Here is a 26,307-nt window from a genome sequence, read left to right as displayed (position 1 = left end):
ATGACTCTTGGTTGCTCCATTACAATTGTGTTGAGCTGTTTGCTTTAAAAAATATCTTGAATAAAACTCTATTGGAGTTCAAACATAAATTTTGGTATTTGTAATCTCGAATGAATAAAAAAATTACTCAAACATAAAGAAAATAATTATAACCATGAAATAGAAATATAAAATAAAAATTTATATTAAGAATAAATTTGAGAAGTTGGAGAAAAACTCCATTTTAAAATCTAAATTCCTAGGTGTAAAAAATTTTAAAATCCAAGATAAGAAAAAAAGAGGAAATCATCATTTGCTAAAATCTAATTTCTTAGGATCGAAAAGCCCTTGGGTGATTCACCTAAAGAAATAAAATAGAATTTAATATTATCTGAATGTCCTAAATCAAATAAAGTTACATAGATGTCCTTATTTTGTATAAATTGAAGTTATTAAACTCAATTTAAATTATTTCATGTAAATCAAATTGAGTACATTTAATTTATGTAAATCTCTAGTAAATCAGTAAATTGAATGAATAGGCATCGAATTAGGGCAAAACCTAGTAAATTGAAGTGACTAGATTAGATTTATTAGTGGAGCCACGTTGGGGAGTTTCAATCCATGGTAAGTAAAATTTATTATTTTTTATCATTAATTAATTAGAAATATTTAAGAGCGTGGATTTAAAATGTATTATTAGATTATTAGATTAAAAAAATTAGACTAATAAATAAAAATATTAATTAAAAATAATAAAAAATTGAATTGTAAAATTACTTTTTGATCTTCTAATTTTGGAAATTGAGTTTAGAATTTAAATTAATTAAAATTCAAAATTTAAGGTTTAATATTTAAACTTTATAATAAGAATATAATTAAAAAATTGATTGGTATTTACTAAAAATTACTAATTTTTTAATTGAACTCAAAAGAATAAAAAAGTAAAAATATAACATTAATATCCCAAACTGCAATATTATATACCTTAAATTTCATACCCTAAATTGAATTAAGAGAATTCGATTTACATTAGTTCATCCTATTTAGTAAATCGAATCTATTAGACTCGTTTTATTTTGTCTTAATAATTTGAAGTAAATCGAAACAACTTCATTCGATTTATCTTGGACTAAAATTTTTCAACGTGATTTGACTAATAAATCGAATCTAATCATTTTAATTTATTAAATTTTGTTTTAATTTGATGTTTATTCATTCGATTTACTAGAAATGTATATAAATGTAATATATTTAATTTGATTTACATAAAATAACTTAAATTTAGCTTAATTGCTTCAATTTATATAAAATAAAAATATGCACATAACTTTATTTGATTTAGGATATTCAGATAATATTAAATTTTATTTCATCTTTTAGGTGAATTACCCAAAAACCTTTGTAAGTGTCTTCGATCCTTAGTCATTTGGAGCGGGATTAGGAGGCTTTTCAGTGTCAAATTGGGGCTGAAAGCAAAAAAATACTAGCCCAAACTATCAAACTCACGAAATTTAATCTAACAATAGTTTTAACCAAGTTGGGTTGGTCTAGTGGTTAGCTCACTAGTCCGCTTAAGCAAGTGTCGGGGGTTCGAATCCCGCCTTGTGCATGCAGCAACCCATTGGCCAGCGGCAAACCCTTAAATGGAGCTCAGTACCGCGACGGATTAGTCCTTGACCTGCCGGGTTAGGGGATACCGTGAAAAACCAAAAAAAAAAAAAAAATCTAACAATAGTTTGATCGAGTCAATAAACTTAGTGTGTGTTTAGTTTAACTTTTGTAAATTAAAGTTGAGTTTGTTTTAACGTGATTTATATTTAGATACTTTAATTTAAAAATAATTAATAAAATATTATTTGAATAATAATGATTAAAATTATTTTTAGATGTGAAATTATCAAAAAAATAAATATTAAATTAAATTTTAAAAATAATTTTATATTACAAAATTTTAAATTATAATATATTACATAAAATATTATCTTAAATATTATATGCATATTATAATAAATTATACATAATTGATAATGTCTAATAATTATGAACTATAGCCAATGAATTATAACTCAAATGGCATAGTCTCTTCATATTTATCTAAGAGGTTACGGGTTCGAGTCTCCTATCTTTGATAAAAAAAAATAATAATTATGAACTATAATAATAAAAGACAAATAAATTTATAAAATTAAACAAAAATAAAATAAAAGAAGGTAAAATAATAATGAAGATAAAAGTTGAAAAAAAATTAGTTGAGAAATAAGATAAAGATGATTTTAAATGTAGAAAAAATGAGAAAAGTGAAGAAAGATAGGTGAAAAATAAAATAAAGATGAATCTATATGTTAAAAAGGAAGAAAGTAAAAAAGAAGAATTAAAAAAAATAAATTTTACAATCAATTCTCAACGATAAATATTAAAAATAAAAGATACAAAATATTACTTCAAACAAACACATACATTTAAAAATAAAAATCATGTTAAAAAAATCATCCAAACAAATTTAATCTAACTTCAAGCAAATGAATTTCATCCATATGCAGGTTTACACGTAAAACTTATTGAAATAAGATTTGCTTTTTTTTTATCTCTATCCAAATAAATGATAACAAAAAAAAATCCTACTCGAATGTTAAAATAGTAAAAACAAAACTGAAAATTAATTTTGTTAAGAAAATAATCCGTTAGGATTATCTTTTTCTTTAAATGTCTATTTATATATGTATAATAATAATTTATAATCTTAATTTTATTTATCTATTGTATTTATTTTTAAAAAATTATTTCTCCATCAAAATTATAGTTATTAATTCTAAATTAGATTGACTGGTTTAATAAAAAAACTGATCAAAAACGCGGATCAAAAAGTCGTGCGGTTCGCTATAAATCGCACAGCGATTCACTATAAACATGCACAGTAACTGACGCGGAGGAGGGTTTCTGCTCCAAGATAGACATCAAAGACTTGTACATTATTTGGATCAAAAAAGTTTGAAAGAAAAGAAAATGTAGGGAAAGAAAATAAATGAAAGAATATTTTTTTGTTTAAATAAAAAAAATTGAGTGAAAAAGAAAAAATAATGTGGAATCTGCATAAAAGTCAAAGATGAAAAGAAAGTTGACGAAAAATGTGCAAAGAAAAATAAAATTATAAATTTACCCTTTATAATTATATTAATCCATTATAATTTATATAATATATAAATAAAAGTATTAATGTAATTTTATTCTATTATAATTTTTTCTTTTATTTTTTTTTCCATCCAAACAAAAAAATATTCTTCTTTTATTTTTTTTCATCTATTTTCTCTTTATCTAGATAATAATTTTTTTTACTTTTTTTTTTCTCTCATTTTTTTTTTCATTTTTCATCTTATATCCAAACATTGCATTAATCTTTGCCACCAAGCCACGTTATTTTAATTCATATATATATATATATATATATATATATATATATATATATATATATATATATATATATATTCGATTAATAGTTATTTAATATTAATTTTGGTTTTGTATTGTTTTTTTTTCAAATTATTCAATTTTTTATTATGCATAATTACTAAATAAATATTAATTTTTGTTAAATATTTACAAACTAATAAAAAGATAAAAAATACCTTTATTCGTAAATCGTAATATATTTTCTCTTTTTATGATTATATAATATTTTTTAATAAACATTTAAAATATATAATAGGTATATTTCGAGAGTTACCTGAAACTGAGTTGTTTTTGGGCCTGAACGTGAGGTTCAAGCTCTTTGAGGGGCAATGTCTGACTTGTACCGGAGTCGAGATGTCGCTGTCCGAGTTCCTCGTGAGGAAGTGGGAGGTGGTACCTGTAACACCCTCACTACTAGAATGTCACGCTTCCAGTTGCGCCACTCTGATTGCAAGAAGTATACGACTACTTTATATACTTAATATTAAAATAGGAGTCTGTGACTCGACACCGTATCGCTGATTTCTTTGAAAACCGAAAATAAATACTTTATCTTAAAAAAAAACATAAGCAGGCATAGATTCATATACAAGACTTCTTACATAATATCTTATAATATAATATACATATAAAATATACAACTCCTATCCCTCTTACAAAATTGTAATTACAAAGACGAGGGAAGAAAATAATCTAATTAATACAACAACATATAAACCAAACGCAGTATAACTCTTCATAATGTTTCTTCATCCGGTTCCTGAAAAGGTAAAGTTGTAGGGGTGAGAACCTAACCACACGGTCTTACCACGGAGTTTCAGAGTTGTCATAAGAAGATATTTAATAAGAAAACTGTTTTCAAGTTCAGTGATTATCACTGCTTATGAATCTTTTAAAAACCAATAGTTAATCATTTCAAACCTTTTCAAAGAGACAATATTCAATCTTTCAGAAATCCAAAACCTTTCTTTTTTATAAGAAAATCTTAATCAAAGACCAACCACGAAATCAATCAACACAATCATCAATTCAGCACCAAAGCTCATTCTTAAAAGTAGCACACCAGAACAAACACAGGCAAAACATATAAAGAAAGCACAGGTTTAGGTAACAGTTACAGCAAATAGTTCAGGTAGCAGTTAAGAACAGTTTAACAATTAGGCAAACCAAAACAAGTTCAAACCCAAGCAAACCATACAAATGCATATGATGCATGCCTGTCCTATGGCTAATGAGCTCATCTGTCGGTTATCCAGCCAACCCGACAAGTCCGAAAACCTTAGACTGTCCCCCGACGCAAATTCCCCATGAGTCTATGCATAGCTTTTATATATATATATATATATATATATATATATATATATATATATATATATATATCAAATCGCTCAATGGGGGTACCATTCCCGAAAATTTATAAGTGCCTGGTCACCCTTACGTCGTAGGGTCAACAGAGTATCGAATTTCAACCTAGTACACATGGTGACAAGCCACGGTACTTTACCTAGGGAACTCGTGTCTCAGATAATTCAAATTTATAAGCCATATGGATAATTCATTCAACATTCATCGACATCTAAGTCATTCTCAATATCATCATCATTCGTCAATCCATATCTCATTTCCAAATTCATTCGAAAATCATATTTCAAAGTCAATCATCATCATCCTTCTTCCCATTCTGTTCATCAATAATCCCAATTCAAAACACAATTCTTTCTTTGTTAAATAAATCAATCTTAAAATTCCAAATCTTTTTAGATAATACTTTAAGCGAAACTTCCAATTTTATAAAATTTTGGCAGCATCTCCTCTAAAACTCAGACACTGCCACCCTTTTTCGAGTCCCATCCAAACATTTCTCAAACCTTTTTTCAACCATTTCCAAATCTCAATCATTTTTCAAAATTCAACTATTTCCAATATCAAATTATTTTCAAATCGAACCAATTCTAATAATAAAACTCTTTTTAAAATCAAACCAACTCAAATATTAAATCATTTATAAAATCAGACTAACTCAAAAATCAAACAGCTTCGAGAATCAATTTATTTTCATATCTCAAATCATTTCCAAAATATCGACTCGTTTAAATTACCAAATAAATTCCAAAACCAAAAAAATTCACTTTTCATAATAATAAAGTAAATAACATTTCAAACCAATTTCTTATCAGCAACCATATACCACTCACACAATCAAGCAACCAATAATTCAGTCTAACAAATCATCACATCCACAAGACAAATATAATCATAGAAACATATCTTTTTGCATCAATATCTATTTATAACAACTCTGTAATATAAAATAGATTTTAAGAAAAACCCATACCATGTTCGCGATTCAACTACGCGACAAACTGCATTTCTATTCCTATCGCACAGCAACAGCATCAGTACTGACCGTCCCCGCAGTAGCCACAACCTCTAAACACAGCCTTAGCTCAATCCTAAAATATTAATGTCATGTAAAACTCAATAATCTATAACAGAACAGCAACTAAAAGAGTTTGGAACAAGGAACGACTTACTGGGCTTACGAATAATCGAGAAAACGGAGCAACAGCAGCTCCGGTGATGACGCAGCACCTTGATGCTATATGCAACAGCCATAGAACTCAGCAATCAAGACCCGTAACTCGATCCTATGACACCAAGACCTCAGATCCTCAAACAACTTAAAACAGAAATACTAATTTAAAGGTTTCGGAATGCATCGCTTACCCAAACAAGGATGAACGGCTGAATGAAATAACGGTAACTCCGATGGTGGTTCCGATGATCACCGCCACGTTCCTAGTGACCCGAACAGCGGTGGAGGAGCTCAACGGCAATGGCGCCCGCAAATCAGTGTTGGCAGTAGGGTTTCGGGTGGCAGAGGTAATGTGGAGCTTCGGCAGCGGCGGATCTGGCGGCGGCAGCTTCTCCATGACGGCAGAGACAACTGGAAGATGCGACGGCAGCAACCTACGCGACGGCGTCTTCTCCTCACCAGCGGTAAACCCTCGGTGGTGACGAGCACGGACGACAGCAAGCCAAGCTTCACAGACGGTGTGGTTCCCTCCTCCTTCGCGGCTTTCTCTCTCGCCTCAGATCTGACCCGCGACGGTGACGGTGAAGACCTCGACGGAGAGGACGGTACGGGCTGGACGCAGGCTGGGCAGCAACGGATCTTCGAAGCCTCCTCGGCGCTGCTCGCTCTCTCCTCTTCGTCGGCAACGTAGCGGTGGTGCGCGACGGTGGCGTATGCGGATAGCTCCTCCTCCCCGGCGCTCTCTTCCTCCCTTTCCTTCCTCCCCTTTCCTTCTTTCTTTTCTTCATTCTTTTGCTTCTTTCTTTCTTTCTTTTTCTTTTTCTGATGGGTTTTATTTGGAATAAAGGAAAAATGTGTGTTAATTAGGGTTAGGGTTTGTATATGGAATTGGTGATTTTGAGTTTAATTTGAGTAAAATAATTTTAATAAAATTGAAGCATAAAGTATTAATATTTGAAAAACTAATTTAATCTCTAAAGTTACTTTAAAATATTATTTGTGGTATAAAAATACTAATTGATTCTCAATAAATTACTCTAATTGAAAATTCATGGTAATATAATTAATTTTCTTTATCTTTAACTTAAAGTATTAAATGATATAAATTAAATTATCTAAAATAAAATCATATAAAATTCTTATTATTTCATAACTACCAATTTTATAATTTAAATATAGAAAATAATTCAATAATTATAAAATTAGACAAAATTCTAATTTAAATAGTCAAACCTCATTATTTCTCGAATTTCTAGAACTTTAATCATGAATAGAAAAATAATCCATAAGTATAGAGTTTGGATAAAAATCTTAATTTATTTCAAATCCAATTAATTGCCTTTAATTATTTTCACTAAAAATAATTTCTGAAATTAAAACTATAAATAAATATATAATTTGAGATTAGTTTAAAATAGGACTTTTCAAAAGTCTTAGGTCTTATAGTACCTATAAGAGACTTCGGTGCTTAAGTTAGCAAGGGTTTTGAGCAGGTTTTAGCATATTGAGATTTGAATATATTGAGGAGTGTCAATGTACTTGTAGTAGAATAGATAACTAGCTTTTTAAGTAGTTCCACCATTATTGGTGGATAACCGTTCCTTTTATCTTGGGAATTTGTTAAGGTTTTCCTTTTAGATAGAGTAGAGAAATAGTAGGAGATATTTTAGGATTTGGTTGCTTATTCAAATGAGTAGACCCAGTCTTATGTCATCGTACCTGACTTCTTATGAGGTCAGGTAGGTAGAAAGGGGACACCTTATTTAGTGGGCCTTTATTTTTATTGGACCTAACTTTATGTTTTTGAGACAGGGTATGAACAGTGTCTCTGCTTGAGTCCGAGTTTTTTCACAAAGCCGAACTCAAGTATTTGTGGTTCTAGTTTTCTTAATCGGGTACACCACCTTCAAGAGGTCGAGTACTCGACGTGTTTCAAAATTTTGAAACGCTGCCTCCCTTAATGATGTGGCATATGTTACACAACAGTTTTCTAGGGATCCATGCGTGGCCTTTAAAGAGGGATACAAAATGTCTTTTTTGTCCCTTATCTCTTATAAATGCTTCACTTTTTTTCCTCCTCTTTCTTTGGTCATCTGATCTTTTGGCTAAGTACCTGTCTAGCCGATCTTCTCTGGCCAACTTCTCTATGATCCATAAAGTTTATGGTGCTCGCAGTATTCTGTTCGACTTTCTACCTTTTTATGTTTGATAGGGCGATGAGGTGGAAGTTTCTTAGTGTGGCATATCTCCCTATATACATCTACAAGAGAAACTTGGAGTGGGATGTAGTTACGATACCTTTGAGATTTTTCCGAGTTGTACTCTTCCTTTTTCTTAGCTTCTTTCTCCTTGTCCCGAGTTGGGTAAGACAGGTTGGGCCTCAAGGGAGGCTCTCTAAGTCGGGATTTTTCTCCATGTTGATGTATTTTTCCACCTACTCTTGTACTTCGTTCAAAGAAAGTCAGGTGTCGCTTGGATATGAATTGGGAGAAGAGCCCTTCTTTAAGGCCATTAACCAACTTCATTATCATTGCTTCAGTAAGTAGGTTTTTTATTTTCAAACAGGCTTTGTTGAATCTCTTCATATAGTCTCGGAGTGTCTCTCCGACCTCTTGTTTGACCTCTAGCAGGCTTGGAGCGTGTTTCACTTTGTCTTTTCATATTGAAAATCTGGTAAGGAACTTCCTTGCTAGGTTGTCAAAGAAGCTACCAACTTGGGAGGTAAGTTATCGAACCACTTCATTGCAGCTTTGGTCAAAGTTGTCGGGAAGGCTTTACAACGAGTCGCATCAGAGGCATCGGCTAGGTACATCTGACTTTTGAAATTGTTGAGGTGATGCGTCGGATCGGTTGTTTCGTCATAGAGATCCATGTCGGAAGTTTTGAAATTTCTGGGAACCCTGACTTGCATGATCTCTTCAACAAACTGATCTTCTCCTCCCAGAGGACTTTCTTCCTGATCTGTGCGATTACTTCATCTTCGGAGTTCGGCTTCCAGTCTCAAAAGCTTTTCTTCCAACTCTTTTCACCGTTGTATTTCTTTTCGTAATTTTTGTTTTGCTTTCTGTTGGCATTTAGCTTCCAGCTTGAGTTGTTCTAATCGTCCACGGTGGCCGTGAACTAATCTTAGTATTTCTGTCGGATGGGGAGGTTCTTCCTCTTCGGGCGAGTGGATTTGTGAATGAATCCGCCACAGTTGAGAGTTTTCCAATGTTCCTTCTTCGTGGGTGGAGTTTGTTCTTTCCCTAGGCAGAGGTAATGCTAGCATCAGGTCGTCATGGTGGGGCTCTGGTTCCGATTCAGACACTGTGTGACCATTTTCGTAATGGTTGTCTGCCATACGGGGACGTAGACTTCTAGGTCTCCGGCAACAGCGTCAATGTTCCGAGTGTTACCTGAAATTGAATTACTTTTGGGTTTGGACGTGAGGTCCAAGCTCTTTGAGGAGCAGCGTCCGACTTGTACTGGAGCCAAGATGCCACTATTCGAGTTCCTCGTGAGAAGGTGGGGGTGGTACTTGCAAGAGATTTTGGTACTTAAGTTAGCAAAGGCTTTGAGCATGTTTTAGTAGATTGGGACTTGGATATACCTGAGGAGTGTCAGTGTACTTATAATAGAATAGATAACCACCTTTTTTAGTAGTTTCACCTTTATTGGTGGATAACTATTTCTTTTATCTCAGAAATTTGTTAAGATTTGCCTTCTAAATAGAGTAGAGAGATAGTAGAAAATATTGTAGGATACAATTGTTTTTTCAAATGAGTAGAACCAGTTCTATGTTGTCGTATCTGACCTCTTATGAAGTCGGACAGGTAGAAAGAGGTTACCTTAGTTGATGGGCTTTTATTTTTATTAGGTTTAACTTTATGTTTTTGAGACAGGGCATGAACAAGATATAAATTAATTAATAAATTATTAAAATTTAAAAATAATAATAAATTTAATAAAAATAAAATAAAATATTAATTATAAAAAATATAAATTTATATAATTGTTTAATTAAATTTAAATTAACTAATTTAATTAATAACTCAACAATTAAATTAATAATTCAATATTTTGATGGGATGAATTATTGGTTCGATTCAATAACTATGGTCAAAACCCGTATCAAAATACAGGGAAATAGATTCTTTTCAGTGGAAAAAAAAATTTGAGAGAATAAAGTATGATCTTTTACTTTTAATTCTCTAAATGGAACTAAAATTAAATAAAAAAATAACAATAAAAAATTATATTAAATACTGGACAGCATCTAATTTTTTTTTCATTAAAAAAGATCTACTCTCAAAATACTATCCTTTAACCCCTAATACCCCACTTGGTCAGTTCATAGCTACAAATACTGCAGTACGTACACCACCTAATCATCACACATTTTTTTAGTCAAAATATATTATCACCATCCCTATCCTCTCTCTAATTGCCTAAATCCCCGCATCAATCCCTGTCTCACTCTTGCTCTTGCCTTCCAATTTCCAAATTTATACTTTTCAGATTGAAATTGTGGTAGTTGGACAATAAGCCACTGAATATATACTAGTCGTCGAATTCATTGAGGAAAACTCAATCTCGAATCTCATCTTCAAAGTCAGATACAAGACTATTATGCGATACTTTTATAGACTAGTACGTAAAATGAAAAATTTGTCCATAACTAATTAGATCGACCTGTATAACTTATTTGCTTAAAAGATTTTTAGTATTTTTTAACATGATATTAAATTAAGTTTGTATCTCGAACTAAATATAATTTTTTTTACTTTAGTAATAATGTCAAAATAATTTACATCAAAATTATTAGTGGTAAATTTATAATAAATAAAATAAAAGAATAAATTAATCAAATAAAAAAATCTCAACAAATGAAAGAGTAAAAATTCAATAAAAACAGAATAATAACAAAAATGTAAAGAAATGAAATAAAATAAATCAAATAAACAAAAAAAATAAATTAAAAATTGACTTCTAACACTCATATACATTTATATTTCATGTTCTGTTACGTCATTGGGACTGAAAATTTTACGAATTATGTGATAATATAGTGTTCTTAATTGAAGTCCTAGAACTCTTTCGAATTCGACTCTCTTTGTACCATCTTTCTTCGACTTCATCTTACCTGTCTCTGCTTCTATAGTCGAAACTATTAGCAGTCAAAATGCTCCCTTGTCGAGAAAAATATATTTTTTGTACCAACAAATTATTACATCTTTAAAATTTGTTATTTTGTTCAAAAATACAAATTTTAATATTTCTCGTGTTGGGCACATGCAATTTTTTCAAATTTCTAAAGACAAATAAAAATTATAATTTTTAAATTTACAAAAATTAAAGTCATTAAAATTATGAATATGTAATAAACATAATCATAAACCAAATTTTTTGAAACAAAATAATAAAATTAACATTGTCTAAAACAAAATAAACATTGTCCAAAATATATAATTAAACATCTTCAAATTTATAGTCAGCCCAACTTGTGCATACGACTAAAGTCCCTAAACAATCAAATGGGTGAGTTGCATCGAAACATACCAATATCTGCATTTGTAGTTCACCCTCCTGATAAAATCCATCTTCTCTATTTATGTAGTTGTGATCGTGGCATCTATGCCATAAAATTCATAAAAAAATGGACTGAAGATGGTCAACTAGATAAATGGGACAATGTGAACTTATCAATCCTACTAGAATTATCTTATGTTCTGTGCAATATACATTTGTTTGATGCTTCTAACCTCTTACTTGTAACCAAATTTATCATACAGGATATTTTAAAGCCATTTAGATTGGAATTGATGCTAGACATCGTTTTAGGTCCACAAAATTCATTGGTTGATTAAGTACGAAAGATGTTGGAAGATTAAGTTGAACCTCTATACCACAATTATTCAAGAAACAAGTGTAAAGAGGTGAGAACACCATTTACAGTACCAAACATGAGGACCAGCGTGATACAACAGGCTGAAGGATTACCCATGAAAAAGACTGTCAAGAGAAAAAAATAACAGTCGAAGTTGAATAGTACAATCCTCTTTAATATGTTTTAATTGTTGAATATTTGAGTTTCTTTATAAGACACAATGTGGTATTTTTCAGGCACAAACATATAGATATTTCGTTCTTTTTTGAACTCGGGTGATTCTATTGTTATAAAATTAGGCAAAATTAAGTTAAATTCAATTCAAATCAAATAAACATCCACTTTAGAATGAAAAGAATCATCCGTATATCTAGTAAAATGAACATCCAACATATTTCAGATTGACTACAAATTCTAACATACCCATTAATTTTCTCATTTGTTAGACACTTAATTTAATAGTAACATATATTTTGGAGAAAAAATCCTAAACGGCCCTTGACAATTATCTCGAAAGGCAACGACGTACTTAACAAAAAATACCCTTTTCGGCTCCTGATATTTACTTCTATAAGACTGATTAGTCCCTCTGTCAATATTTTCTCTCTATATTAACAGAATAAGCTTATATGACATGTTAAACCGTTGATTTATCCATTAAGAACTAACTAGGATTGATGAATTTTTTTTTTGTTGGAAGTCTCATTGTCTTTTAAAGATAATTGTCAAAGTCGTTAGTTTTTTATTTTTTATTACCTTTTCTAAATACAATAGCAAAATTTATTGTGTAAAACTAAAAAATATTAGTTATTTTTAAATTATTTACTTATAAAAGTTAAATGAAAAATATATTAGTAATTAACATGTCACATAAGTATGTTCTGAAGAGAGATCATTAATAGAGGGCTAACCAGTCTTACGAAATTAAATATCAAGAGCCAGAAAGAATATTTTTTATCGGGAGGCCTCGTAATTTTTCAAAAGAATTATCAGAGGCTGAGATGGGTATTTACTCTATATTTTATAATATATTAATTTATATTTCAAGTAAATGACAAACTTAAATAAGATTTAGCCTGTTAGTAAAATTTTTGTGATAATAGGCCCATGTTCACAATATTTTTTGGCAAAGTCTTCTAACTTAATTATTTATATCTAAATGGCATAATTCGAACCCAACTTAAATTCAAGAAACGTTAAACTAAATTCAATCCAAACTACATAACAAGAGAAACATGTGGAGCATGTGCATGCAGCACGAACCAAATCAAGTAAAATACTAATGGTATACCCAAATAAATATCCACATCAGAATGAAAAAAATCCATCCGCAAGCATAAGAAAATGAACATTCGACTTATTTGATAAGAAACAACTAACGAATTGGCCAAAAAACATTCTGTTTAACATAAAAATTTACATTCACCAGCACAAATGTTATGATCCTAATATTACTTACGAAATCGACTTTCTTTGCATAGGTTGCATAAAATTTCTACGCCAGTTGCAAAGAATTAAACTGCAATTCAACCCTTGGTATTTCATCTTCACGAAGACTACTGTGATTTAGAACTGTGTATGAATTCACAACAAACATTGCTCAATGCCGCAGATGATTAATATTGGATTCTAAAATCTCGTTATTGTTAAATCAACAATAAATTACAATTTGAATCTCATGGCTCAGTTCTATCTCATCATTTTTTATCTCAGTAACGTCTATATCTTCTACGACCTGCAATTGAACATAAAAAATAAAGCCAAACAAATGAACCAATTGAGATACCGTTTCACGAAGTAAATATCAATCACGAAACAAAAAAAACATGCAACCTACACATGAAATATCACATACAAGAGACATCCAATTGCATTAAATCATTCAACGACAAACATCCTACATAAATTTATATTTTTTAAACTCCGAAATATTAACATAAAATCAAAATTTTTGTTTATTTAACATGGATAATGATTTTTCAAACAAAAAAAAATATTATTTTCATCGGAATTGTTTCGATTCTCAAGTTACAATAATAAATGTAGCTCCAAAAAGTAATAGACATGCACAACAAATTCACATAAAATACAAAAGAATAATACATTTGAATTATGAAAAAACATCTCATTTGCATGAAAAATAAACATCTGCGTCCATATAAAACTTTCACTACATATCTTGTCATCAAGTTGACCCTCGTTAACGCTCAAATTCTCAATGCTGCTCTCTGATTGATTAAAATGATCACTGATGTCGGAAGTTTGAGGCATTAGAACCTTCTTCACCAATTGATGACTCCATTTTCGATAGTTGGAGGCATTAGAACCTTCTTCACCAATTGATGACTCCATTTTCGATCCTATTCACTCGCATTCAACAACAACAACATTAATTGTATCATTACAGCAGCAACGGCAATGTGCTCATTGATCACGAGACAACAGTTGCGGCAGCCATCTTTAATTTGAGTCGTAAACAGCAGTGAAGGCGGCAGTTCTAAGGTCGTAAACAACAGGAAATGTGAAAGAACAAAATCGTGAAACAACTATGACTGCGGCTGTGCAGATTTCGCACGACAGCAACACTTTTGGAAAGACAAACACCACGGATGATGGCTGCCGCGGTGAAATGTGAATGTGGACCAGTAAAGGACTGTGCAGGCTGCGTGATAAAGGTTAAAAAGGGATGGAAAGAACCGTTCGTAATATGAATGTGTTTAAGGGAGTTAATTCTAATTTTTTAAAATTTAAAATATGATAATAATTAATTAATTAAAAATATAAAATTTAAACTTAATTTTATCTTTTTTTTTTTAATTCGTTGTTTGTGTTGTTTATTATATGCCTTCTCAGCTAACCTTTTCTTTTTTGATTTAATTTGATATTTAATTCAGCTGTTGAATTTAGAATTTTCAGTGCATCGGCAAAGCAAATTGGTCCGTCTTTATCAGTACAGTTGCGTTCTTTAAATAGTTTGAGCAATGAATGTCCTAGATTGCACAAAGAGATTGTTTCTTTTTCCCTTTTTTGTCTTGCATTTTCAGAATTTCGCTCCTATTGCATTCTTTGTTCTTTAGATTGAATAATGGCTTTTGGGCTTCTAGGGTCATCATTTCCTACTACTCCCACCACCACCGGTATCTCTTCTTTCATTTTTATTATTATTATTATTATTATTATTATTATTTATTTTCTTTTTATTTAATTTCTTGAATTGTTGTGTTTATTTTTCTATTCTTTATCGTTTACAATAAGATAATGGAGTAAAACCTCAAATTAGATTTTAAAAATCTTAATCGACTACTTTAATTGTCAACAAAATTTTAATCACCAACTTAATCTTTAATTTTTTATTCTATTAGTTAAGTTAATCTTCATATAAGATTGTTCATTTATGTGTATGGATGAATGATTAAAATTTTTAACGATTGTTATGTTTTTATTAAATAATAATAGAGATTAATCAGGTTAGATAGTTTTTCACTTTTTTGTTTGAATAAAAAATTAAAATAAAAAGAGTCAAATCGACTCACTTGATCTGAATTCAGCCACTCAACTCATCACAAGACACAAGTTATCTAAATTGAGTAAAAACTATAAGCATCTAAGTGAGTCAACCAATCTAACTCACAATTCCAACTTGTTTTGATGGTCAAACATAAGAGAACCCTAAAGTCCTGCCACTAGTATATAACTATATAATTATATATACAAATTCCGTGGATGTTACAATATTCTTGTATTATTTAGAGTTTTAAAATGTTTTTACATTATTAATATTATAATATATTAGCGCAATATTCTAAGGGATATTATATTAATGAAACTTTTATTATATATTGATAATATCATTAAACAATTAATGTCAAAAAATTATATTTTTGTAAAAAACTTAGTATTTAAAAAATTAACACTAATTTAAAATTATACTTTTAAATAAAAAATATAAAATAATTATAAAAATTAATCTCTTATTTTTATTTATTTATTTATTAAGCAACGTTTTTTTTATTTTAGTATTTTATTAGTGTTAATTTTTTTACTGAAATAAAATAAAAAAAACTATTAAAAAAGGTATAAAAGGGGTCTGTGCCATTTGCAAACCATCCCACTCTCAATCACTAAGCTAACAAATAAGAGTTGGTTATAAAAATAAATACTGTCGATAAATTTGAAAATAATAGATTCGATAGATACTAATTTAAATGAGTTAGTTTCTAAAAGAATAATGTGTTAATTTTAAATGGATAATTTTTTAACTTTTAAATTATGTGATATGTCTAGTTAAATGTGTTAATTTAACTTTTAAATTATCAAAATCGTTTATCTTTTCTATTATTTGATTTCGTCCATCTTTTCTATTATTTAAAGCATTCTATTTTTAATAATTTGGTCTAACTTAAATTATTAATATTTTTATTATTTTTATATTTTTATTATTCTCGTTTTTTTATTTATAAACAAAATGCATTCATAATTATCTCGTTTACATTGTAAATGAGATAAATCAATGTGATGTAAATTAGTAAATATGCTACAAATTACATATTTTGGTAATTAAAATAATTAAATTATTTATTTTAAAAAAATTCCCTTGGATAACTAGTATTTTTGTAATTTTAAAATTATTTAAAAGTGTATCGTAATCTATGAAGTACGGACACTTTGTTGAGTTATCGTGTCCGTGTGTCGGACACATTTCGGACACTACACTCACCGATACTCGTCCGACATGCATGTCTGCTGTGTCCAATCGTGTCTTAATAAAAAATAAAAAATTCTTTTCCGGACACTCCTGGACACACCTAAATACAATCACGTGTCCGCGTGTCCAGTCTTATTCTTAACATATATTCTTAAAATAAATTTAGATATAGTATATGTTATTATTTATTAAAACAAAAAATATTTTAAATACTTGATATAATTAAAATAAAATATTAAAAATAATTAAAAATTTTAATTTATATTTTAATATCAATAAAATATCAAAATATCATTACAATTTATCTAAAAAATACTTTATATTTTATATATATGTGTGTCCCTATGTCATGTAAGATTTTAAAATTCGCGTATCAGCGTGTCCTGTGTCTGTGTCAGTGCATCATAGATCATAATCTTTTTAAAATTAAATTTGAATTTTAAAATTATAATTTAATTAAACAACAATACTCTTAAAAAGATATTTTTGTCTTTTCAAAATTAATCTTAAATAGTATATTTTTATTTTTTTAATATTCAGGACAAATTTTTTATTTTTAAAGCATTTAAAGACCATTAATACTAAATAGATATTTTAGACTTTTAAATTTTAATGTTACTCTTCAAATTTCAAAAAGAGTACTTTTATCTTTTTAAATTTAATATAAATTTTTTATTTTTAAAATAATTGAATAACTCTAATCTTAAAAAGAGTATTTTTGTCTTTTTAAAATTTATTACAAACTTATTTTATTCTTTTTAAAATTAAATTAAATTTTTAGTTACTTTTAAAAGATATTTTAATCTTTTAATATTAATTCTAAAACAATATTCTTGTCTTTTCATTTTTTAACTTTTTTTTTTATAATTTTATGTAATCTAATATCAATTCAAAATAAAGTAATGTAATTTAATTTGAGAATGATCCAGATTTTTTTACCGGACAAAAATATAAAAAAGTCTTGGCCCAAGTTCATTTAGTTTTAGTATACTAGTCCAATACAAAAAATAAATAATGATAATAATAATAATAAAAACAAATAAAATACAACTTGTTTTACTATTTTTTTTTTGTGTGGAATTTTGATGCTCCAAAAGTTACAAGGAGCATTTAATCGGTCCCTACAAACTCAGAGAAACATAAGTCCACCTTGTTTTGACGGTCAAATGTTTTGATATGATACAAAATGACACCTTCAGCAGCTATTATTTTATTTAATTTAGTATTTATAATTTTATATATGTAATATTTATAATAACATATTTATTATATTTAATATTATTTATTTATTTATTTTAATAATAATTAATAAATAAAAATCAAATTATTTTAGACTGTTTTATGTTATTTATTTTTATTATCTTTTAAATATTTTTGTACAAGCAAAACAAGCCAAATCAATGCATACTTACAATAAATATAATGTTTTACTATATAATTTTTTTAAATATATCTTTCAAACATTTGATTTATTATTTCATGATACTTTTAGATATTATATTTTCATAAATAATAGTACAAACCCTATTTCTTTTTATATATTTTTATACACACAAAAAATAGTAGACATTGAATAATTTATTAAATAAAGGATAAGTCACCTACAAAATGGAAACCACAAAATTAGCACCTTACATAATTATTATATAATCATATTATATGTAGATAAAAAATAGTCACTAAATTAATTATTTGTATAAAATATATTTTAAAATACAATAAAAGACAAATATTAAAAATTATTATTAATAGAAGTTTATAAATTTTTTATTTTTAATAAATAAAGAATAAATAGATTAAAAATTATAACTTTATATTATTCTATATATAAATTGTCTTAATTGGTAACATTAATATATACTCCTAGAGCACATCTGCACATGTATGTTAGGCAAACCAATAAATAATTATACTTGTCTCAATTTTTAACACCAGTCCTAATGTGAAATTTAATTTGGATTTTTTTTATTTTTTTAGGTTCTTATGCAAAGAGAGGTTTGTGGTGCAATAATAGGAATCTCACAAAAGAATACAGTATTAGGAGATCCTTGCAGTATAATTCAAAGCTCCATTACAAAGGCATTGAAGGAGGATCATCTAGAAGTGATAAATTTGAGAAAAAATACTTAATGAATGCATCTTCTGGAGAATCATATGAATCTGAACTAAAATCTCATGATGAATCAAAAAGCACTTTGGAATCTATCAGAAATGCGCTGAATAGTTTTGTCAAGTTTACAAGATTGTATGCATTTGTTGGCGTGGTTAGTTTCATAAATAAATAATTAATCATTACCATGATTTTATTTCCATAAAAAATTTTAACTGATAATAGAAAATACATGAATAATTAAATTTTTAACGGTTATTAATTACTAATTTTGTTTTCTTATTTTTGGACAAAGACTTCAGGTGCACTGTCTTCATCGCTTCTTGCAGTGGACACTTTCTCAGATATATCTCCAGTGTTATTTTTAAAAGGATTTTTGCAGGTGATAAACTCGAGTAAAAAGCGCACAATTTATTTAATACTATGTTTTGTAGTTAAATATAATAATAATAGCTTCATAAAAAAATTTGATACTTATCTAAGGAGAGATGAGTATTCTATGGTATATATAACATAAACTTGAATTCATAGAGTAATTATAAATTTAATACAAGTTCGTAATTCTTGGTTTTAATTATTAGAACTTCCAAATTAATTGTTTATTTTGAATTTATATTATTTATGTTTAGTTAATATATGAATTGATTAATTTCAAATTACTTATTTTTTGAATAATTTAAAAACCCCAATAATTTCTAGTCATTTATATATCTATTATTTCCCAGAAAAGTATTACTTGATAAGTAAGTATATCTAACCGGGATGGACAACAAAGGGATAGCGTATCCTTTATCTTGTCCCAACATTATAAGTTATGACTGGTTCCAGAAATGTTAGATAACGGCCGAGTTAATGTTAGTCAACATTAATTAATTTTTTATTTTTCTACTAAAAAATGTTTTATTTATAACATTTTTAATAAATTTATTCTTAAGATTTTATTTTTATTTAATATTTTTAATATTATTCTTGTATCAGATTCTGTCTAATTATTAACATTTTTTAGGTCTGTCCACTTATATTTTAGAATGATCTATTTATTTTTTGATAATACAATTGTTGTCCACTTATAAATTTTGTCAAAAAATACAACAATTGTATTATCAAAAAATAACACTTTTTAGGTCTGTCCACTTATAAATTTTGTCACTTAATATTTTTCATTTAATTATATTATTCATATAATATACAAAATATGTTATAAAGTAACATGGAAAAACAAAAGAGCTGGTTAAAACAATTGTAGTTAAAAAATAAAAAGAAAGAATGAAATATATAGAAAGAGTATCTTCTCTACTCTGTAAGGTACTATTTTACCTTCAGAAGTGGTTTATTAATTTTAAAATTTTTGGCTATGTTTCAGTATATGATACCTGTCCTGTGCATGCATCAATATGTTATGGGAGCGAATCAATTAGCCGATGTTGAAATAGATAAGGTATGCACTTACTACTAAAAATAAGTTACGGATTTTCATTACCTCAATAGACTAGGTTTACTTATACATATATATTGAGCTACTTATGCTACTAAATATTATTTCATTGTAGATCAATAAGCCATATCTTCCTTTGGCATCTGGAGATTATTCCTACACACGTGGAGTTATAATTGTGGGATTCTGTCTACTTTCGGTACGATGTTTAGAGTGATTATTTTTAGCATCCAACTTCAATTATGACACGTTTCCTTCAATAAATGTCTTATTTAAAAATTTGTTTAAACTTTGAATCATTCTTTTTGTTTTATTTTTTTTTTCTTCTTTCAAAAGATGACAAAACATAATTTTATACAATTTTCGATTATAAAAATTTTAATACTATATTATAAAATTATTTTTTAACAAAAATTTAAAATAATAAAAAGAGATACATATATAATCATATCACTAATAATTATTATTTCTCCTGAATAAATTTTCAAAATGCATGAGAAAGTGACTATTTAATTTCCACTTTCTTCCCTTTTTTTTAAATTTCTTTCGTTAATACAATGTATTTCGCCTTAACTCTCTCTCTCTCTCTCTCTCCTAATTTGTTATGGTTTTTGTACAGAGTATTGGGCTTACATGGATGGTAGGATCAAAGCCATTGCTTTGGACCAATCTTATCACTGCTGTTCTAACGAGTGCTTATGCATTTAATGTAAGTAGCTTTCTTTGAAAATTGGAAAAAACTTGTTCATCTAAATTGCTTGCCTTGTTTGTCTTATTTGTGTTACAATCTAAATCATCTTATCCAATAAATTTTTATTTTCAACAAGTCATCGAGAAGACGAGAACTACTACTAATGTAAAATAAATTAATTCCTTTATTGTTTTAAAAATAGACTAATTAATTCCTTTATTGTTTTAGCATGCATATTAAAAATTTGATTGAAAGTTAGTAAAGACTAATCTATCTAATGAAAATAATTGTCAAAAATTTTTGAGAAAAAAATATTTAAAATATGTTAAAAATATAACAATTCATGTTATTTTCTCTTATTAGTTTAAACTTTTGGGAAGAATGGTATTAAGACATAATATTAAAACTTTATGTTTGAAAGGTCTAGAATTTAATCTTTGATAAATCTCAAAAGTAAAAAAAATATCATAAAATAAATAAAAGAAAAGAAGATAACTAATGTAAAAATTAAACAATCCAAAAGACACTCTTTCTTGAGAAGAAGTATTAGAGGTATAACTGTTCGTATCGTTTTTTCATATCAATTTAAACTTTTGGGATGAATGATATTATAACAAAATCAAAATATCTAATCTAAAATTTTTTAGAATTCCTTAGAGGTTAATTTGGGTGTTTAGTCAATAATTGTTTTGTAAAATTGACCCTAAAAAGTGCATGCAAGTTAAGACACGGAAATGACTCAAATGAGGAGATGTTCGTTAGAACTTCAACCCGAAGAAGGGATTTAAGAAATTGGGATCTGTTTTTTAGGTTTTGAACATATGGGCACTCTGTTTATCTTGTTTTGAACCTATACGCACTTTGCTTCTTAGATTAACTTATTAGGTAACTACATCATCAATTTGTTTGTTAATTTGAGTTCCTCCTATCTACTTGAAATTTTTTACTTGTTACTTTCAATGAGTTTCACTTAACCTTGTATATAGTATGAGATTATGTTTAAGAGATTAAAAACATGGGCTCATGCTTTTGATGTTCTCAAATATGAAATATTTATTTAATGGTGACTTGACAATTATTTTCATTTCTAAACTCTCTCTAGTTACCTTTGTTGAGATGGAAGAGATCTACAATTCTTACAATAATATCAAGTACAATTACACTGCTGACAACATTTAATTTAGGAGCTTTTCTCCACATGAAGGTACTTTTCCACTGACCTGTAATCTTTACAGACATATTCTTCATATTTCATATAAATTAGCTTTTATATACATAAAGAATAATTTAATATTTCATTGAAAAGAATCCCAATAAAAAGTGATCATAGGAAATTAATATTATAATATATAATCAATTTCAACCAGGTTGTTAAATAAGTTATAAGTATCAAAATCTACTAAAAAATTAATTAGTTTTTGTTGAGTTTGTATTTTAGATATTTTTAATTAAATTTTGAATATTTTTGTTTTTAAAAATATCAGATTTTTTTTTTCTAATGTAAATGTTAGTTACTGAAGTTGACTGTACAATATTGACTCTCAAGACCTTTTTTTTTTTTTTTTCTAATAACTATATTATTTAATTTAGTTTCCTATATATGATGCAATTTTGATGGAAGTCTAATACATTTTTTGGAACAAATACATGAATGTATGTTGTCCAGACCTTTGTACTAAAACAGGCAGCTGTTTATCCAAGATCTCTACTTCTTGGCTGTTTGGTCATGGGTTGTTTCTATTCAGTTATATCAGTATCAAAGGTAAATTTTTAAGCAATTAAATATAATATTTTATATTAGAACACTAATCTTTTTATTGGATGTTTTCAATCAAATGATATAACAATATGTGATGATAATAAATAGGACTTAGCAGACGTTGAAGGAGACAAAGCATTGGGCCTCAAAACTTTGGCAATACGTTTGGGTGTTAAGAAGGTACCTTGTTGTAAAGCCTCAGATTAAAATTTTGGTCTTTTACTTTTCGAAAATAATTTATGAAAACTAATTTTTTAAAAAATAATTTTTTTAAAAATTATAGTATCTATTTGTTTTGATAAATGAAATAAAAAATAAATTTTAATAAACACAAACAACAACAATTATATTTAGTAAATAATTTTTAAAATTTAAAAATATTATAATAAAAACAAATATAATAATAAATTTAAAAATTTATTTATGTATGAAATTATATTAAAATTTTTTATTTTAATAAATATAAAATTAATTTTAAAAAATTACACTTTAAGTATTTTCAAAAATACTCATTTTTTAAAAAGCAAACATAAATACATGTATTTTTTTATTTATCAAATACAAAATAAAAAACTTGTATTTTTCAAAAAGTATACAACACCTCTTCAAAACAGTGCTCACCAGATTTTGCTATTACATATACCTTCATTTATTTGTTTTATTAATCTTTTGCAAGGTATTTTGGTTATGCATTTCACTTATTCAAATGGCTTATGGAGTTGCTATTACATTGGGAGCATTATCTCCTTCTCTATGGAGCAAAATTTTCACGGTAAATACTATTTATTTATATTGGTTAAAGTTATTTATGTGTTGCATTCATTTTAATCCAAAGAAAAACCAAGCCTTTTCTTATCCAAGAACATGGCTTATATATACATGGCTCCAAACCTATGAAACATTGACTCTTCTTTGATTTATCGTATTTGTGTGTTGAACACATTTCGAACATAATATTCATTGATATTCGTTTAATATGTATATTTTCTATATCCAATAGTGTCTTAATAAAACATAAAAAAAATTATTTTTTAGATAGGCTTAAACATACTTAAATACTATCACGTATCAGTGTGTCTATTTTTATTCTTAACATGCATTCTTGGAATAAGTTTAAAAATAGTATATATTATTAATTATTAAAACAAAAAATATTTTAAATATTTTATATACATAAAAAATATATTAAAAATAATTAAAAATTAATTTATATTTTAATATCAACAAAATAGCAAAATATCATTATAATTTATTTAAAAATTACTTTATATTTTATATATATGCCTTGTCTCCTGTTTTATAAGACTTTTAAATTCGCGTATCCCGTGTCGTGTCGTATCCTATATCCATACAACATAACTCCAAACAAAATAAAGGTGGTTTTCAATAAAGTACACGCTAATGTTTGATTTTTTTTTTTAACCAAAGATAGGAGGCTCAAACCGGTAACCTCTTAATTGAGTATGGAGAGACTATGCCATTTGAGCTATAACTCATTGGCACTAATGTTTGATTTTAAAAGTTATAAGGATTGTAATAAATATAAATTTAATAAAGACTAAGAATATATATATATATATATGATTTTATAAATACTTTTATAAATATTGCTAACTCTTGAAGGAAAAATATAAATATATGATTTTTTAAATTTATTAAATACAAAATAAGATATTTATGTTTTTGACAAGCACAACTATCTTTTTAATAAATTTTACCAAACCGACTATAATAATTAGGATTTCCAAAGTGAAAGTATTTCTTGAAATTTCCTATTTCTACTATTACGTGATTGATTTATATCAAACGAAAAAAGTGAAATTATTGATCATTGTAGTAATGCCTTAAAATTACTGTAATTTTCAATTTTTAGGTTTTGGCACATGCCATCATGGTTTTGGTCGTTTGGAATCATGCCAGTTCTGTAGATTTATCAAATAAAGATTCGTTGCAGGCATTTCATATGTTTGTGTTTAAGGTAAGCATTAAATTTACTTAATGAATTGATACGGAGGTATTGATCTTCAAGATAAATAATGCACTTTGCTTCATAATTAACTTTGTACCATAAGTTGATTACGTAATGGAAAAGGCTTTTTTTTTTTTCTTTCTTTTTTTCTATGACAAAAATTATTAAAAAATTATTTTACTTTATTCCAATACAAAATTATTAGAGTTAGTAATTTTGAGAAAATATATATAGAACTGTAAAAATATAATATAACTCCTAATGTATGTTATGTATCTTATAATAAGCATATATTTTTGTAGTTTCTATTCATTGTGTTATAGTTGAAAATGTTACAGGGTAACTATATTTTTTATCTTTGAAACTTTTCAAAATTTTAAAGTTAGTCTAATGTTTAATTAGTTCAAATTTTGTACTTAATATTTTAAATATGTTTTGGTTATATCTTAAGATTATTAATTAACACCGTTAATAGAAACGTAAACATGACAATCTTACTTTGATGTGTTATATGATACGCTTATGATTGAAATATATATATATATATATATATATATATATATATATATATATATATATATATATATATATTGAAACTAAGAAATTGGATTGAAAACAAAAAAAAAATAAACTTATAATCTGACAGATATTTTTGTAAGTAAAAATCATATTAAGAATATTTTTAAAATGTATTATTTTAATTGAAATTCATTTATAATACAGTAATATTTTTATTAAAGAAAAATTACTACAGGATTATGTTAAGTACGTAAGTATCGTATATTCTTGTGTTATTAAAATTACATGAAAATGTTTTCAAACGTATTCAAGATACTTTTATATAATAAAAGTGATACATTTATATATATATAATCGAAACAAATTACTAAAACTAATTGTATGATTGAGATTAGTGATTAAAATGATTGAATGTTTCTATTATATACTCTATAGATGGACAAATTAAATTAAAGTTATTGTACTTGTGAAGACTAAAGTTCTGACTTCAGAATACACATTGAGATATATTATTACTAATTTATCATTTCTATAATCTTTTCTGTCACAGCTTGTGTATGTGGAAAACATCCTCGTACTATTTGTACGATGAAGAATTGAGGAGATTAGGGGTGTATATGGTTCAACTCGGTCCTGAACACTTTAGGAACTAATTTGGTGTGATTTTATCGGATTTAGGGTCGGGTAAGAGTCTCAAAAATAGACCCGATCATTATTTCGAGTCGGGTTCGGACCATAGCTCGGATCACCCGAACTCGGCCCGGTCATCATACACAATTAATATTTTGTGTTATTAGTGATAGATCATGACTATTCTTATATGGAATTTAAGTATTGTAAACCTTAATATTTTGTATTATTTGTCATTATAAGACTATAAGTTAATGTTTTATGTTTAAAATGCATAAGACTTTAGACTAATGCATAATATTGTGTTATTTGTATTGATTTAAGGAAAAGTCTAGGGGGCCAGCAATTTTATTGCATTTTGGCCAGCATGTAACCAGCAGAGAAAGGTGAGCCATTGGATGAAATCTCACACCAATCTCACACCATCAAATCATCATTGATGGCTAGTTGATGGCTACCAATCACAAATGTTGCTGGCCCCCTAGCATTGCTCTTGATTTAAATATTTGGTGTTACTAGACAATATTAGTATTAATTGTGGTTATGCTTTAATTTTGAAGAAGGGTTGATTGTTGTTATATTTTTCTAAGTGAATTTTACTATGTCAAATAATGGTTAGAGTCTTGGAAATTTGGATATTTTTACACCTTAGCTTACA

General features: G+C 27.4%; 1 protein-coding gene across 1 annotated transcript; it reads left to right on the top strand.

Annotated features, from left to right (window-relative positions):
* The first annotated feature begins 14,812 nt into the window (after positions 1-14,812).
* Positions 14,813-25,957, top strand: LOC112770354 (naringenin 8-dimethylallyltransferase 2, chloroplastic-like). The gene is made up of 12 exons (XM_072224067.1): positions 14,813-14,968; positions 18,514-18,800; positions 18,942-19,028; positions 20,010-20,084; positions 20,197-20,280; positions 20,701-20,790; positions 21,875-21,976; positions 22,439-22,534; positions 22,640-22,711; positions 23,208-23,303; positions 24,405-24,509; positions 25,570-25,957. The coding sequence occupies exons 1-12, from the start codon at positions 14,917-14,919 to the stop codon at positions 25,609-25,611; spliced, it is 1,188 nt and encodes a 395-aa protein (XP_072080168.1). The 5' UTR covers positions 14,813-14,916; the 3' UTR covers positions 25,612-25,957.
* The last annotated feature ends 350 nt before the right edge of the window (positions 25,958-26,307 follow it).

Source organism: Arachis hypogaea, chromosome 18 (genome assembly GCF_003086295.3).
Source record: "Arachis hypogaea cultivar Tifrunner chromosome 18, arahy.Tifrunner.gnm2.J5K5, whole genome shotgun sequence".
NCBI lineage: Eukaryota > Viridiplantae > Streptophyta > Magnoliopsida > Fabales > Fabaceae > Arachis > Arachis hypogaea.
This window is presented reverse-complemented; position numbering and strand designations above follow the sequence as displayed.

Coding starts and splice junctions, on each gene's coding strand:
- LOC112770354 (XM_072224067.1), top strand. CDS start 14,917: ATGGCTTTTGGGCTTCTAGGGTCATCATTTCCTACTACTCCCACCACC. Junction 19,029..20,009: donor TTTTAAAAGGATTTTTGCAG/GTGATAAACTCG, acceptor GCTATGTTTCAG/TATATGATACCTGTCCTGTG. Junction 20,085..20,196: donor CCGATGTTGAAATAGATAAG/GTATGCACTTAC, acceptor ATTTCATTGTAG/ATCAATAAGCCATATCTTCC.